The following is a 17,039-nucleotide window of genomic DNA, read 5'->3' as shown; positions in this document are numbered from 1 at the left end:
TAAAATATCAAATATGTCCAATTTAATTCTGCCCCCCCCCCATTTGACTCTAAATCTCTCAGATCTCGGAATAAATTTGCAATTTATTTTGCACTTTTCTCACTTAATAAGCTGCTAATGAATACTTGAATTGTCTGGTATTGAGCTACCTTATGGAAACATTCTTAAATGGCCTCTCAATAGTGCAAACAGTTTTAAAAGCCAACTTTAATTATAAGGCTTAATAAAGTTCTTGAACTCTAACCAAATCTGCAAGTCCAGTCTTGATCCTGGGTATTATGCACGTTCCTGGGGCAAGGTTGGGGGAGGAAATGGTGCAAAAAGTAAATAGAAGAGAATTATACAATAGAGGAAGTACCTTAAGATTTTAAATCAGTATGTTTTTCTAAAATAAAAGATCATAAGTAATTTTCCCGAAATGGATTCAGTTTAGCTCCTACTGTTGATATGAAGACCATCACTATAGCACGTGGGAACAAGAAGATAGCAAAACGCAAATTCTGGGAGTCACTTTTTTGGGAAGCCTTTTTTTCCTTCAGGAAGAGTTAACAGTCCTTTGGTTTGAATTAACACTGCTGTTTATCCATTTCTAGGTAAATAAATAGGTACATTGCAGTACCTCCAACCAGATGCCCAGACTAAAACTTGGGGAAATTTCCTAAGCTGTTTCTTCTCTGAGTGCCATTGACACACCTCTTAAAACCTTCCAAATCCTTGATAGTACCTCCAAAAGTATAACTGAGTTCCCTGTTGCTCCACATCCTCACCAACCATTGCTATTATCAAACTTTTAAATTTAAAAATTTTTTTTCAACGTTTTTTATTTATTTTTGGGACAGAGAGAGACAGAACATGAACGGGGGAGGGGCAGAGAGAGAGGGAGACACAGAATCGGAAACAGGCTCCAGGCTCCCAGCCATCAGCCCAGAGCCTGACGCGGGGCTCGAACTCACAGACCGCGAGATCGTGACCTGGCTGAAGTCGGTCAAACTTTTAAATTTAAAGCATTGTGTGTGGTATGTCTGTGGTGGTGTCTCATTGCAGTTTTAATAAGTCTTTAAAATACTAGTAGATATAGTATTAAGAGAAGACTCCTCCCTCCCCCATATAATTTTTAATATATATGTATAATATATTTGCTGAAACAGCAAATGCAAAGGCCCTGCAGTTAGACTTATTTAAGAAACAGTAAGAAAACCAGTCATCTGGAGCAAGATGCAAAACTGTAGTCAAGATCTTGGAATCAGAACCGAAACTAATCAGCGGTTCTCAATTTTGGTATTTACATGAAAACTCAGTGTGTTTGTTAAAATTGAACATTTGGGGGTTGCATTCCTCAGAGATTGATTCATTAGTTTAGACCTTGGTCTCTAATATCTAAATTTAAAAATAAGTATCTCAAGTGATTCTGATGCAGCTGGTTTTGGTTCACAGCATGAGAAACACTACTTAGAGAATAATGCTTCTTCCTAAATGAGTATAGTATTGCATATTACAATGTAATTTATGAGACTATTTTGTCTATCATCTGGTTAACTCCAAAGCTGTGATTTTCTGTCTTTCAGGGTATATGCAGCAATGTTTTACAAAATTAAAATTAGGCCCACTTGGAGAAGTTTAAGACAGACTTTGCAGTAAGTGAAGGCCTCTGATCATGTTGCAAAATTAAGAGTAATTATGGGGAAGTGGTATGGTGAAAGATCACTGGTGTTGCTTTCAGAAGAGGTACATTTGAGACTCAGCTGTGTCATCTTAGGCAGAGTCCTTAACCTCCCTGGGTTTCTATTACTTACCTAAAATTAGTATTAAAACTTTCCCACCAACTTTGCAAACCTGCATAAGGGTCAAAATGACTGAGTGGCAAAGTGCTAATACAAAAGTAAGATCTAATCATTGTTAGAGGAACGATCATTGTTTTTGATTGACACACCTACTTGAATTTAAAGAAACAATATTTAACTTCAAGGACATTTGTTTCTTACAATAATCTCAGCATCTTCCTACTAAAAGGAAAACCATAAAAGCATTTTACAGTGTAGGCAACATGCAAAGAAAACTTTGAGTGACGTGACCAAGGATACAAAATTAATTTACAGATAAGACCAGGATTCAAGTCTTCTGATTACTAGCCCCGATCACTTTCCACCATACTTTATTCAGTTGTTTTTCTCATTCTTTATTATAATCCACGGGCCAGGTGATTCTGACACACCAGGGTTTGAGCACCACTGTTTTTAGTGCTTTAGATGTGGTAGTGGGATGGCAATCAATGTCTTTACCTTTGATTGTACTTATTTGATAAACAGCTTTATTGAGGTATTATTCACATACCATACAATCCACCAATCTAACAATGCAATGGTTTTTAGTATAATCACAGAGATGTACAACTATCACCACAATTAATTTTAGAACATTTCATCACCCCAAAAGAAACCGACTATCTGATAGCAGTCATTTTACATTCTCTCCTTCCCACTGCCTCTGTAAATCTACTTTCCGTGTAGATTTGCCTTTTCAAGACCCTTCATATAAACGGAATCATACAATATGGGACCTTTTGTGACCGGCTTCTTCCACCTGGAGGGTTTTCAAGATGCAATTATTGCGTTAAAATTATCGGGGTAACAACAGAGCTAGTTTATTAATATAACGGAGGTAAAAAGTCACCCACAATCCCATTCTAATACATTCAAATCATACTTTTCTTTTTCTTTTTTTTCTTCTTCTTCTCTGCAGGTGCCTTTTCATCTGATTGGAAAACAGACCGAGGGTGTCCGTCATCCCCACCCCATCTCACTTATACCCCCCGCCCCCAGGCCCAGCAGCCCACCTCCGGGAGCTCAGACACAGCACCCCGCCAGCAGTGGATAAGCAGCCCCGCCCATCCCCTCGGGCGCCTCCTTTACGTCACTGTTTCTGGCCGCAGACCCCCTCCCTCCATCTCCGTCGCGGTTTCTTTGACAGAGCGCTATGGCGGCGGCCGGGTCTGCAGGGGTACCGGCCACCGTGTCGGGAAAGCAAGAGTTTTACCAGCTTCTGAAGAACCTGATCAATCCAAGCTGTATGGTGCGGAGGCAGGCAGAAGAAATCTATGAAAATATTCCAGGTCTGTGTAAGACTACATTCCTCTTAGATGCTGTCAGAAATAGAAGAGCAGGTTATGAGGTGAGACAAATGGCTGCCGCGCTGCTACGGCGGCTTTTGTCCTCTGGGTTTGAGGAGGTCTATCCAAATCTGCCTTCTGATGTTCAGAGGGACGTCAAGATTGAACTGATACTGGCCGTTAAGTTAGAAACACATGCTAGCATGAGGAAAAAACTTTGTGATATTTTTGCAGTGCTGGCCAGGAATTTGATAGATGAGGATGGCACTAACCACTGGCCTGAAGGTTTGAAGTTCCTTATTGATTCAATCTACTCTAAAAATGTAGTTCTTTGGGAAGTTGCACTTCACGTTTTCTGGCACTTTCCTGGGATTTTTGGGAACCAAGAGCGGCATGATTTAGATATCATCAAACGTTTGTTGGACCAGTGCATTCAGGATCAAGAACATCCAGCAATCAGGACATTATCTGCTAGAGCTGCAGCTGCATTTGTACTTGCTAATGAGAATAATATTGCTCTTTTCAAGGACTTTGCAGACTTGCTTCCTGGAATCTTACAGGCTGTGAATGACTCATGCTACCAAGATGATGATTCAGTGCTAGAATCCCTTGTTGAGATTGCAGATACCGTACCTAAATACCTGGGTCCTTATTTAGAAGATACTCTGCAGTTGAGTCTGAAGTTATGTGGAGACTCTAGACTTAGTAATCTGCAACGCCAGTTGGCCCTTGAAATAATAGTGACCTTGTCTGAAACTGCAACCCCAATGTTGAAAAAACATACAAATATAATTGCACAGGCAGTTCCTCATATATTAGCAATGATGGTTGATCTACAAGATGATGAGGACTGGGTAAATGCCGATGAAATGGAAGAAGATGATTTTGACAGCAATGCCGTCGCTGCTGAGAGTGCACTAGACAGACTGGCTTGTGGGCTTGGTGGGAAACTTGTTTTACCAATGACTAAGGAGCACATCATGCAGATGCTTCAGAGCCCTGACTGGAAATATCGACATGCTGGATTAATGGCCTTATCTGCCATTGGAGAAGGATGCCATCAGCAAATGGAATCAATTCTAGATGAAACAGTTAACTCTGTTTTGCTTTTTCTTCAGGATCCTCACCCAAGAGTGAGGGCTGCAGCCTGTACTACACTTGGGCAGATGGCTACAGATTTTTCTCCTAACTTCCAAAAGAAATTCCATGAAACAGTGATTGCAGCTCTGTTGCGTACCATGGAAAATCAAGGTAATCAGCGTGTACAATCACATGCGGCTTCTGCACTTATTATTTTTATTGAAGACTGTCCAAAAACATTGCTAGTTCTATATTTGGATAGTATGGTGAGAAATCTACATTCCATCTTGGTGATTAAACTTCAAGAATTGATTCGGAATGGAACTAAATTGGCCTTGGAACAGCTTGTGACAACCATTGCCTCAGTTGCAGATACAATAGAAGAAAAATTTGTTCCATATTATGATATATTTATGCCATCACTAAAGCACATTGTTGAGCTTGCTGTTCAGAAGGAACTCAAGCTTCTGAAAGGAAAAACTATTGAGTGCATTAGCCATGTTGGTCTTGCTGTTGGGAAGGAAAAATTTATGCAAGATGCATCAAATGTGATGCAGCTATTGTTGAAGACACAATCAGACTTAAATAATATGGAAGATGATGACCCTCAGACATCTTACATGGTTTCAGCATGGGCTAGAATGTGTAAAATTCTTGGAAGTGATTTTCAACAGTACCTTCCACTAGTTATTGAGCCTCTTATTAAGACTGCTTCAGCTAAACCTGATGTTGCTCTCTTAGACACACAAGATGTGGAAAATATGAGTGATGATGATGGATGGCAATTTGTAAATCTTGGAGACCAACAAAGTTTTGGAATTAAGACTTCAGGACTTGAAGCAAAAGCAACTGCTTGCCAGATGTTGGTTTACTATGCTAAGGAGTTAAGGGAAGGATTTGTGGAATATACAGAACAGGTTGTAAAGCTGATGGTTCCTTTATTGAAATTTTATTTCCATGACAATGTTCGAGTGGCAGCAGCAGAGTCTATGCCTTTTCTCCTGGAATGTGCAAGAACTCGTGGCCCAGAATATCTTGCACAGATGTGGCAATTCATATGTGATCCCTTAATCAAGGCTATTGGGACTGAACCTGATACAGATGTACTCTCAGAAATAATGAATTCTTTTGCTAAGTCCATTGAAGTAATGGGAGATGGGTGCCTTCTTGATGAACACTTAGAAGAACTAGGAGAAATATTGAAAGCAAAACTTGAAGGACACTTTAAAAACCAAGAACTGAGACAGGTTAAAAGACGGGAAGAAAACTACGACCAGCAGGTTGAAATGTCTCTGCAAGATGAGGATGAATGTGATGTTTATATTCTTACCAAAGTATCAGATATTTTGCACTCTTTATTTAGTACTTACAAGGAAAAGATTTTACCATGGTTTGAACAGCTTCTTCCATTAATTGTAAATCTAATTTGTTCGAGTAGGCCATGGCCAGATAGACAGTGGGGATTGTGCATATTTGATGATATTATAGAGCACTGCAGTCCAACCTCATATAAGTATGTAGAATATTTTCGGTGGCCAATGCTACTAAATATGCGAGATAACAACCCTGAAGTCAGGCAAGCAGCTGCTTATGGCCTGGGTGTTATGGCACAGTTTGGTGGAGATGATTATCGTTCTTTATGTTCAGAAGCTGTCCCATTGCTGGTAAAAGTTATTAAGTGTGCAAATTCCAAAACCAAAAAAAATGTCATTGCTACAGAGAACTGTATCTCAGCAGTAGGGAAGATTTTGAGGTTTAAGCCTAACTGTGTAAATGTAGATGAAGTTCTTCCACATTGGTTATCATGGCTTCCACTGCATGAGGATAAAGAGGAAGCTATTCAGACTTTGAGTTTTCTCTGTGATTTAATTGAAAGTAACCATCCAGTTGTACTTGGTCCAAATAATTCCAATCTTCCCAAAATAATCAGTATAATTGCAGAAGGAAAAATTAATGAGACTATTAATTATAAAGATCCTTGTGCTAAACGCCTAGCTAATGTTGTGCGTCAGGTACAGACTTCTGAAGAATTATGGTTGGAATGCATATCGCAACTTGATGAGGAGCAGCAGGAAGCTCTACAAGAGTTGCTAAATTTTGCTTGATGCACGTTAATGTCACTTGAATATCTTCTACCATAAAAGTAATTCCAAATAACTATTGTGAATGGATTCCATTACAGTTGTGAGAACTGTTCTCTCCTTGCCAAGCAGTTTATATTCCTTCCCTATATGTTTCTCCAGGATTAGTCAGTGTTACAGCCTTGTGTTCACCTTGCATGTTTTATCTTTTAAATATAGAGCTTGGTGATAACCATTGTCTTAGTGTTTGTCACCTTTCCCCTAGTTGATGTGAAGTACATAAATTGTTGCTACTTGTCTGAATTATTGATGCTGGGCAAACAGTATACTTGTGTGAAGATGTCATGCTGCCCATCACAAGGTGCTGAGAGCTTACAAAGATAGGAGAACTTCCAAGGCAAACTATTTGGAATTGTGGGTGAAAGATAAAGTGGCAAGCTTATTTCTCCGGGTGCTTTTCATGGTAATGGGAGGATGCTGAAATTGGGAGATACTGCCTTGGATGTGGGAGATTTCTCTATATATTATGTGAACTTTTTCATCATGTCCTCCTGAGAACTGGGTGAAGCATATCCATATTCTAGTCCTCAAGGTGTCCAGCTGAGAGTTAAGAGAATTGTAAAATCTTAGCCTGACTGGTCTCTATTTTTCAAGTTATCCAGGACTCTAAGAACTATGGTTACTGCAAAGGGTATCCTGGTACATGGAACATTGGTAGCATGTAACATACTATTCTGCAGTGTTTGACAAATAGTAGTAATCAATATTTGTGGGAGTCAATCAGTATTATGTGTTTAAGCAGAATATTGCATTGTGTATATATGCCATTTTCCCCCTGAAAGCAGCCCAACAAGGAGAGAAGCCCTGATTTAAAATGGAGTTTAAATAGATTTCTATTTTGAAGAAGTTCTTAATAGATTCTATAGTAGCACTGAAGATGAAAGGGAAGCAAAATTAATTTTATCTTTAAACATGAGAAAAAACGGCTTTGACTCCAGTCAAATAGCAGATGTGCATTTTAAGAAAACAGCTAATCTAGAGTTAATTAATTGGAATGTTGATCTTTAATGTCCAACTTTTTGTAGGGTAGAAAAAAAGCTTTCTACTCAGTGAATCATTGACCCAAAATTTAAGAACAAATGTATCTGTCATGATTTCCTGGGGTATTGTGAGTACTGTGTATGTAAAGTATTTAGCAAATATTTAAGACCTAGTAAGTGCTTAATAAATGGTACCTGTTAGTGCTGTTGTTTGTTTGCACCTTTGCTGTGTGTGTGTGTGTGTGTGTGTGTGTGTTAATGGTTTGGAATTCCTTTTACATTAGAATTTCCCTGATTCACTCCCTGCCAGTTCAGATGAGCAGGCCATGTAGGCTGTTGTGGACAGAAATATGAAGTTGAGATTTTAGATATGGATTTCCTGTCCATTCCCTGCAATGATTTATTATTTATTACAATAAATAATAGGAAAGGACATTAAGTATAGTATAGTCACAATTTTATTTAAGATAAATAAAAGTATACATAAATAAATAGAAAAATTCTGCAACAAGATATTAATAAAATTTTCTCTGGGTGGTGGGATTAAATGGCAATTTTTCTTCTCACTAATAATTTACCTACAACCAACATATTTCTTGTATAATAGTTTTTTTAAGCTTAAGGATCTGATCCTACTTTCATAAAAGCTAAGATCACAATCATTGTGGCCTCTCCATGACCTATAGCTGTGGTTCCTTCAACTCCTACCTCTTTATCTTAATTGATATCCCATCAGAAGCCCTTGATCAAATTTCTAGCAATTCCCTACACTCTTGTGCATGAAAATTGGAAATTCTGCCAGGTGGCCTTGGAGAATTAGGTACCTTGGAGAATCTTGAAGTGTGACAGACCTAGATTTGAATTTTGGCAAACTACTTTCTTAACCTAAGCATCAGTTTCTACATCTGTAAAATAGGCATAATACCTATGATTGTTGTGAGAATTAAAGGTGATAATGAATGTAAGGTGCTTGGTGGCACAGGAGTCAATAAATACAATCTATATTATGAGAGAGTCATGAAATAGAGTTGGTGGCTAAAGATAAAGAGGGGATATTTGCTGGGGGAATGGTCAAAGGAAATGAAGGATGCTCAATCAGACTCATTTTGGGTTGCCATTTGCTGAAATTAGACTGTTCCCTGGCTTTGTTGCTGTGAGCTGAGGTACATCTAAGGGCTCTGAGGAGAAAGCGAAATGTCTCATAAATTACAAATGACTGATGAGAGGAGACCTTGAAAACTGGATAATGGGTGTGTGGGAGTGTCAATACTCAATAAGTGTTCTCATTTAACTATTTTACCTAATTCTGCTACTTAAACTTACTGCTACTCTTTTCCCCCCTTCTCCCAAAAGCTCTGAAGTTTTGACTTTTATTGGTTCATTAAAGGTTCACAATAATCAAGGATCAGAATATCCTGACCATTTGTTTAGATGACTTGTACTTTTAAAATGCTTGATTTCTAGGACATAATTGCCAGTTTCAAGCTAGAGCATTCTTTGTAAATAGAAACATATGTGCATCTTTCTCTTTTTAAAAAATTTTTTAAATGCTTATTTATTTTTTGAGAGACAGAATATGAGCGGGGGAGGAGCAGACAGAGAGGGACACAGTATCCGAAGCAGGCTCTAGAGGCTGCGAGCTGTCAGCACAGAGCCTGATGTGGGTATGGAACTCACCATCTGTGAGATTGCAACCTGAGCCAAATCGGTTGCTTAATCTACTGAGCCACCCAGGCACCCCGAGATTTGCATCTTTCTAATAGAACATAAGAAAATACTAATATCTGCTTTATGGAACCATTACACTCTTTCACCCCACTTACTTTAAGCATTACCTAATTAAAGTGAATGAGGAGTTCACGTTTTAGACATTCAAAAGTAATTTTTAAATGTATGGTGACATTGTAAGGCTAACGACCTGACTAATACTGTGCAGCTTAGACTTGAAATATTTGAAAACTTTATAACCCCAAGGATTTTTAGTAAGTTTCCATTCCCTTCCTTTATTCTTAGCAGATCTCAAGAATGGAGGTGGGAATATGTTAATTTTAACTGAAAACAAGACATTACTTAAAATAGGAATTGGTCAAGAACTGGACCAGAGTTTTAGAAATTAACAGTTTTACAAATTATCTTTTTTTTTTTTTTTGCATGTGAACATATGTTTTAGTTGGTCGAGTCCTTGCACCTGTTTTCTAAACTATAAAATTCTAGTTTTATATTAAAAACCCGGCAGTTACATGGGTGAAGGTGGGTACAGAAAATATGAAATTTACAACAGGATAGGATTTACGTTTTGTGCCTTCTCACTATTCATTTGCCATTAACAAGGGTTTTATGGAGCAAGGTCCTTCAGAATTAATTTTAGTTTTTCTTTTTCTCCCCCCCCCCTTTTTTTTTTTAACATTTATTTATTTTTGAGAGACAGAGCAAGAACAGTGGAGGGACAGAGAGAGAGGGAGATAAAGAATCTGAAGCAGGCTCCAGGCTGTGAGCTGTCAGCACAAAGCCTGACATGCGGCTCCAACGAAGGAACTGTGCGATCATGACTTGAGCCAGAGTTAGAAGCTTAACTGACTGAAGCACCCAAGCGCCCCAGGATTAATTTTAGTTTTTAGGGCTTTTAGGGTCTTGCAAAAGAAAAAAAAAAAACTCTTTCGCTTTCTTTAAAAGCCCTTGGGCCTCTTCGGCAGTGTCGAGTACTCCTGCGCAGGCGCCTTGCTTCTCTCCCCACTCCGCCCCTTAACAGTAGTCTACATGCTGATGACATAATTGGTCCGCGCAACCTATAGGCCTCGGAGCCGGTCGCGCAACCCAAGTCAGTGCTTTTGCGTAGCTGGGCGAGACGCGAAGGGGGTGGGTGGGGCTGTTCCACTACGCATGCGCACCGTGGATGGGGACGGTGCCCTTTTTTTGCCTCTTTCCAGAGCCTGGGGGGTTGCTTGAGTGCCCTCCCTCTTCTTCTCCGCCCCTCCCCTTCCTTCCCCCCGCCCTCGGCCCAGCGGGACTTATAACTGACAGTTGTCGCCGGGGCCGTTCCGCGCGCCGCCTCCTCCTGCCCGGGTACCCCGCAGGTAGAGAGGGGGCGGGAGCGGGTGTGAGGGGAGAGGAGGAGGAGCCCCAGCCTCCGCAGCCCAGTGCTGCAGCCCCCTTCGGGGCGGCTAGAGAAGAATCCTCACTTCCTCTTCGTCCCCTCCCAACCCCTTTACGGCCGGCCCGGAGAGGGTGGGGCGCCGAGGCCGCGGCAGCCAGGCCTAGCCTGGCCGGTGAGGAGCAGGCGGGCGGGGCGCGAAGGGGTGAGGCAAAGGAGGGCCTGGCGCGCTCCGCCGCCGGGGGGAGGGGAGAGGAGGGCACCTAGGCTCTCCTCTTCTCTCCCCCCTCCCCAGCGCGGCATGTAACCCCGCCCCGCCGGCTACAAGCTCAGGACCCCCGCGGGTAGCGAGCGGAGCAGGCGGTTGAGAGGAAAGCCCAATGCGGCTGGGGCTGCGGGGCAAGGCCGAGCCCTAAGGAAGCGGCCCGCGCTCACGCGTTCCCCGGCGCCTCGATCGGCCTCTCCACACGGCCCGACGTGGTTCTGCCGGGGCCATGAGCGTGCCCGAGACGCCGGGGGAGATGGAGCCTGCCGGGGAGGAGGAGCGGCCGCCACCAGCGACCGAGGAAGAGGAAGACGAGGAGGAGATGGCAGTAGCGGTCCCGGCCTCAAGGCCGGCTCAAGGGAGGGGTACCTCTTCGCAGGAGGAGGACGACGACGAAGAGGAGGAGGAAGAGGCGATGGTGGTCGGGGGCTGTGGCTGTAAGGAGCAGGACCTAACCTATGAGCTGCAGCAGGGCTACCGCATCCTGGGCGAGTTCCTGCAGGAGAAGCACCGGGGCCTCACTGCCCCCTTCCTGCAGCCCTTGGGGGGCGTTGCCTTCGGGGAGGCTGAGGTGGCTGAGGGGCCGCGCAGCGGGGGCCGGGGCGGTCGCGCCCTCCCGCCGCAGGTCGGGCAGGGCGTGTGTCTGCTGCAGATGGAGGAGAAGTTCGCCGGCGGCCAGTACCGCGGCATCACCGAGTTCGTGGCGGACTTCAGGTTGATGCTGGAGACATGCTACCGCCTGCATGGAGTGGACCATTGGATCTCCAAACAGGGCCAGAAGCTAGAGATGATGCTGGAGCAAAAGTTGGCGCTTCTTTCTCGGTAAGAGTCCTGTCCCCAGTGGGACTGATGGAGTGACACAAACATCGTCGCACGTGTCCGAGGATGGGTTGGGCCAGGGGACGGGGGGCGTAGCTGTTACGTGCAGGGTTGGTGCTGCAGAACCCGGGAGGAGGAGCAGGCCTGAGTGGAGGCCCACAAGGGTGTGGTGGGTGTGTGGTGAATGTACGCATTCCCCAAATGGAAAGCTGAAAGGGAGTCGAGTCCTGAGCGCAGAAGAACAGGTAAAGTTTGTAGATAGAAAGTAATATGGTACCCATAGGAAGAATTACGGGGGTAGGGTAGAGGGAAAGAAAGTTTTAGTGAGATGGGAGATGGACCCGCCACTTCTAGACAGTTTTAACATGACGTTAGAAAAAGGTTTTAGGATGAAGTATCGTTTGAAAATATCGTTTGGCTTATGTAAAAAGATGGTCGTTTCAAACCGTTTAAAAAATGTATCTTTTTTTCACTACCCATGTCGACCGTCGGGAATTTACGGATTGTGTTTAAATGGTTAATGATTACTCTGGCGTATTCCTGATCTTTTCTCTCAGCTTCATATGAGGAGACCGAATTTTTGTGATAATAGTGGATGCATCAACACAAAATTTTTAAAACGTTTAGACTTTTGTGTTTATTCTACCAGAAATCAGAGTCATTTCAGATGGCACTGTGCTCTTGATATAATCCACACAAATAGCCAGAGTCAATTATTTTTCTTTAGTCAGAGAAAATAATGTAACACAAGAGATACTAAAATAAACATACTTATAAATATATATTTGATGTGAACCAAATTAATTTCTCAAGTGGAAATTCTTCAGGAATAGAAAAATAATTGAATGTTGGAAATGGTAGTTGAAGTGGAATAGTAGTTTGATTCTTTACTAGCTGAGTGAACTTGAACAAGTCACTACCTTTTTGGCTTCAGATAATAATAGTATCTCATGGGGTTGCTGTAAGATTAAATGAGTTAATAAATGTAAAGTCAACAGTGTCAGTTCCATAATTAGTCTGATATAAGTTGTAACCATTACAATATTAGCAATAGTAGTTGAATAAATGAATATTTTCCTCATTTCCTGGGCCTTAAACTAGTGCTTTTATGGAATAGTTTCTGAGAAGTTGTAGGTTTTTGGTCCTTGATTTATTTTATTTTTATTTTATTATTTTATTTTATTTTATTTTATTTTATGTTATTTTACTTTGTTTTATTTTATTTATTTTTGAGAGAAAGGAAGAGAGAGAATCTTGAGCAGGCGCCACACTCAATGCAGTGCCTGACGTTGGGCTCGATCCCATTACCCTGGGATCATGACCTGAGCCTAAATTAAGAGTTTAATGCTTAACTGATTGAGCCAACCAGGTACCCCTGGACCTGGATTTATAATGGTAGTTTAAAAATAATCTAATATGTCGTTGGCTTCCCATATGATGTTTTCAAGACTATCAGTGACTTCTTTCACTGAAAACAATAGTTAACCTAGTGCTTGACTCATTAGAGGGCCTCTATTTAAGGAATTTCTTCTTGAATCCTTTCATAAAATACAATCATTTGGTAATGATTATTCACAGATTTGCTTTTAATACTTTATTTAATGTTATACTTGTGTAGTGTGTTTGTTACTATTGTCTCCACAGAGTCATTATAGTTATGACTTACAGAGAAAACCAATCCATTCACACGTCACTTTTTTAAGTGGTAAAATATACTCCAAGTTGATGTCACAGGATTTTAGACTTGGAAGGCACCATAGCGTTCATCTAGTCCAAGCATCCAGATTTACAAATGTGGAAACGGCTTTAGAATGAGATTGCATGAAAGTGCTAAGAAGTAGCGTATTGGTTTGGATGAATTACAGGTGTTTTCAAAAGTTTATGTGTATAATAAATACTTTTTGAGCCCGACAAAAGAACAAGAAGACTGTTGAACATATAGTTAATTTCTAAATGCTTAGTTAGAATGATTCCTGGTGGCTAATGCTCAGAATGCTGTATTCCCATATGGTCTAATAGCATCCATACTTAGAAATTAAACTTAAGGGGCCCCTGGGTGGCTCAGTCGGTTAAGTGCCCGACTTTTTGTTCAGGTCATTATCTTGCAGTTCATGAGTTCCAGCCCCAGGTTGGACTCTGTGCTGATGGCTAGGAGCCTTGAGCCTGCTTCGGATTCTGTGTCTCCCTCTCTCCTTTTGCCCCTACCCCGCTCATACTGTGTGTGTGTGTGTGTGTGTGTGTGTGTGTGTGTGTGTGTGTGCGCGCGCGCGCATGCATGCGTGTCTTAAAAATACACATTAAAGAAAAATTAAACTTAAGACATTCTCGGTTGACTCCATAGCTCAGGGGTTAGAGCACTGGTCTTGTAAACTTAAGATATTCTGTTGTTTATAAACATAATGACATAATGTATTTCTGACATTATTAGTTCAAGAGATAAAATTCTTGCATTTTAGTAGCAAAAACTAAAAATATGATGGTCTCAGATGAAGTTTTGAGTCCTTCAATTTTATTGTATTTGATGTAGGTAAACATTTTGTAATTAATTATTAATAAGTTTGCCAGACCACACTTGTAGAATTCATTTCTTTTTCTATAATAGCCTAAAATCTGAGTTATTACTAAATAAATGCTTTGAGTGGGCATAACTTTGAGAAAAGTGTGGGTTATAACTGGTATAAATTAAGATACATAGATGTTCCAGAACAACATTCTGTGAACCGGCCACATGAGTATGATTTTTAGCAGTTGACTCAGATACCTTGTTTGAAAACACATGGTATGTGGTATTTTAGTAATAAAAAAAAATCTCTTAGATATTAGTTAAGTTTTCTTTTGTCTTATATATATTTGTAAAACATTGAATTCTTATTTTTAGATTATTGTAAAGAGAACTTTACAGCTGCTCCATATACTGCTGAGCTTTTAGCGAGCAAGAAATGAGGTACAGTAAAGAAAATGACACATTATCATGGTAGAGCAGCCCAATAGTTTTAGTACCCTGGACTATGGACACAGTGTTTAATTTGAATCTCAGTCTAAGTCATTTGTACTGTCAGAGTATTAGGCTAGATTATTTGTACAGTTTAGTATCTGCCAAAGCTAGACATTCAGCTTCCTGAGATCAAAAGATAAGCCCCAAGCCTATAAACATAGTTTAGTAGGGAAACAGAGACTTAAAAAGATAACGATTCTATAATGGACATATAGACAGGTACAAGGGGAATTTAAGAGGGAGACCTAAATCTGAATGGGAATAAGTGTGGGGATGGCAAGTGAGAAGAGGAAATGAGAAGGGGGAAAGAGATTAGGTAAAAGATAACGTAAAGACATTTATACCTGAACAGTTATTGAAGATTGCTGCTGTATATTTTTTGGAGGGCTTCAGGGTGGCATTGTAGAATGCTCAACTATAGTGAATGCAAGGTATGAAATGCAGTGTTTCTGGGAACTACAGGTGCTTCTGTATAGCTACGGTATGGTCTCCAGAGTAGAGTTTGCACCCCAGCAGGTATGCAGGATGATTGACTGGGGTGAAGGAAGAAAATATTACAATTTCAGTATATTTGTTTTTTTTTTTAATTCTTTTTAAATCTCTATTTTAGTTTACTTTTTGGTGTATATAATAGCATTGCATGTATAAAGTATAAACTTATAAATATACTTTTATATATAAATATATATTAGTGACATATAACAATTTGTTTTATGTATATATTATTTATGATAGAACTAGGATTAAGATTTAGGCAACAAATCTATTCTCAAAGTTTTATATGTATATATATATATATATATATATATATATATACATATACACAGATATATTGGTAAATATACAATGTGTACAGTGTGCTCTTGGTTTTTGGGGTGGATTCCCGTTGTTTATTGCTTACATACAACACCCACTGCTCATCCCAACAAGTGCCCTCCTCAATGCCCATCACCCATTTTCCCCTCTCCCCCACACTCCCATCAACCCTCAGTTCTCTGTATTTAAGTCTTTTATGGTTTGCCTCCTCCCTCTCTGTTTGTAACTGTTTTTTTCCCCCTTCCCTTCCCTCATGGTCTTCTGTTAAGTTTTTCAAGATCCACTTATGACTGAAAACATGTGATATCTGTCCTTCTCTGACTGACTTATTTCACTCCGCATAGTACCTTCTAGTTCCATTGACATTGCTGCAAATGGCATGAATTCTTTCTCATTGCCAAGTAGTATTCCATTGTATATATAAATTGCATCTTTATCCATTCATCAGTTGATGGACATTTAGGCTCTTTCCATAATTTGGCTATTGTTGAAAGTGCTGCTATAAACATTGGGGTACAAGTGCCCCTAGGCATCAGCACTCCTGTATCCTTCGAATAAATTCCTAGTAGTGCCATTGCTGGGTCATAGGTAGTTCTATTTTTAATTTTTTGAGGAACCTCTACACTGTTTCCAGAGCGGCTGCACCAGTTTGCATTCCCACCAACAGTGCAAGAGGGTTCCCATTTCTCCACATCTTGTCCAGCATCTACAGTCTCCTGATTTGTTCATTTTAGCCACTCTGACCAGTGTGAGGTGGTATCACCTCACAGTGTGGCTTTGATTTGTATTTCCCTGATGAGGAGTGACGTTGAGCATCTTTTCATGTGTCTGTTGGCCATCTGGATGTCTTCTTTGGAAAAGTGTTCATGTCTTCTGCCCATTTCTTCACTGGATTGTTTTTCTGGTGTTGAGTTTGGTAAGTTCTTTTGTAGATTTTGGATACTAACTCTTCTTCCAATATGTCATTTGCAAATGTCTTTTCCCATTCCATCGGTTGCCTTTTAGTTTTGTTGATTGTTTCCCTTGCAGTGCAGAAGCTTTTTCTCTTCATGAGGTCCCAATAGTTCATTTTTACTTTTAAGTCTCTTGCCTTTGGAGACGTGTCAAGCAAGAAATTGCTGTGACTGAGGTCAAAGAGGTTGTTGCCTGCTTTCTCCTCTAGGGTTTTGATGGTTTCCTGTCTCACATTTAGGTCTTTCATCCATTTTGACTTTATTTTTTGTGAATGGTGTAAGAAAGTGGTCTAGTTTCATTCTTCTGCATGTTGCTGTCCAGTTCTCCCAGCACCATTTGTTAAAGAGACTGTCTTTTTTTCCATTGGATATTCTTTCCTGCTTTGTCAAAGATTAGTTGGCCATACATTTGTGAGTCCAATTCTGGGTTTTCTATTCTATTCCATTGGTCTATGTGTCTGTTTTTGTGCCAATACCATACTGTCTTGATGATTATAGCTTTGTAGTAGAGGCTAAAGTCTGGGATTGTGATGCCTCCTGCTTTGGTTTTCTTCAATATTACTTTGGCTATTTGGGGCCTTTTCATACAATACAGATTCCACACAAAGGTTAGGATTGTTCTAGCTTTGAGAATTATGCTGGTGCAACTTTGATTGGGATCTCATTTAATGTGTAGATTGCTTTGGGTAGTATTGACATTTTAACAATACTTATTCTTCCAATCCATGAGCATGGAATGTTCTTGTGTCTTCAGTTTCGTTCATAAGCTTTCTATAGTTTTCAGCATACAGGT

General features: G+C 40.5%; 2 protein-coding genes across 4 annotated transcripts in view; both read left to right on the top strand.

Moving 5' to 3' along the window:
- The first annotated feature begins 2,899 nt into the window (after positions 1 to 2,899).
- On the top strand, positions 2,900 to 10,043 carry RANBP6 (RAN binding protein 6). 2 transcript variants are annotated; one of them, XM_049634441.1, is made up of 2 exons: positions 2,900 to 3,109; positions 4,225 to 4,350. In XM_049634441.1, the coding sequence occupies exons 1-2, from the start codon at positions 2,974 to 2,976 to the stop codon at positions 4,293 to 4,295; spliced, it is 207 nt and encodes a 68-aa protein (XP_049490398.1). In that variant the 5' UTR covers positions 2,900 to 2,973; the 3' UTR covers positions 4,296 to 4,350. The 2 variants fall into 2 exon arrangements, with proteins under 2 accessions (XP_049490398.1, XP_049490391.1); XM_049634434.1 differs by having other exon boundaries at positions 2,909 to 10,043.
- Positions 10,044 to 10,338: 295 nt separating this feature from the next.
- The window catches only part of KIAA2026 (KIAA2026 ortholog), a 132,214-nt gene continuing 125,513 nt past the window's right edge, over positions 10,339 to 17,039 (top strand). For both annotated transcript variants that reach the window (XM_049634406.1, XM_049634398.1), the window contains exon 1: positions 10,339 to 11,485. In XM_049634406.1, the coding sequence (XP_049490363.1) occupies positions 10,893 to 11,485 (593 nt within the window). In that variant the 5' untranslated portion in view covers positions 10,339 to 10,892. The remainder of the gene's footprint in view (positions 11,486 to 17,039) is intronic.

The sequence above is a fragment of the Panthera uncia genome, chromosome D4 (genome assembly GCF_023721935.1).
Source record: "Panthera uncia isolate 11264 chromosome D4, Puncia_PCG_1.0, whole genome shotgun sequence".
Lineage (NCBI taxonomy): Eukaryota > Metazoa > Chordata > Mammalia > Carnivora > Felidae > Panthera > Panthera uncia.
Note: the sequence above shows the minus strand (reverse complement) of the source record. Positions and strands in the feature narration are given on the sequence as shown.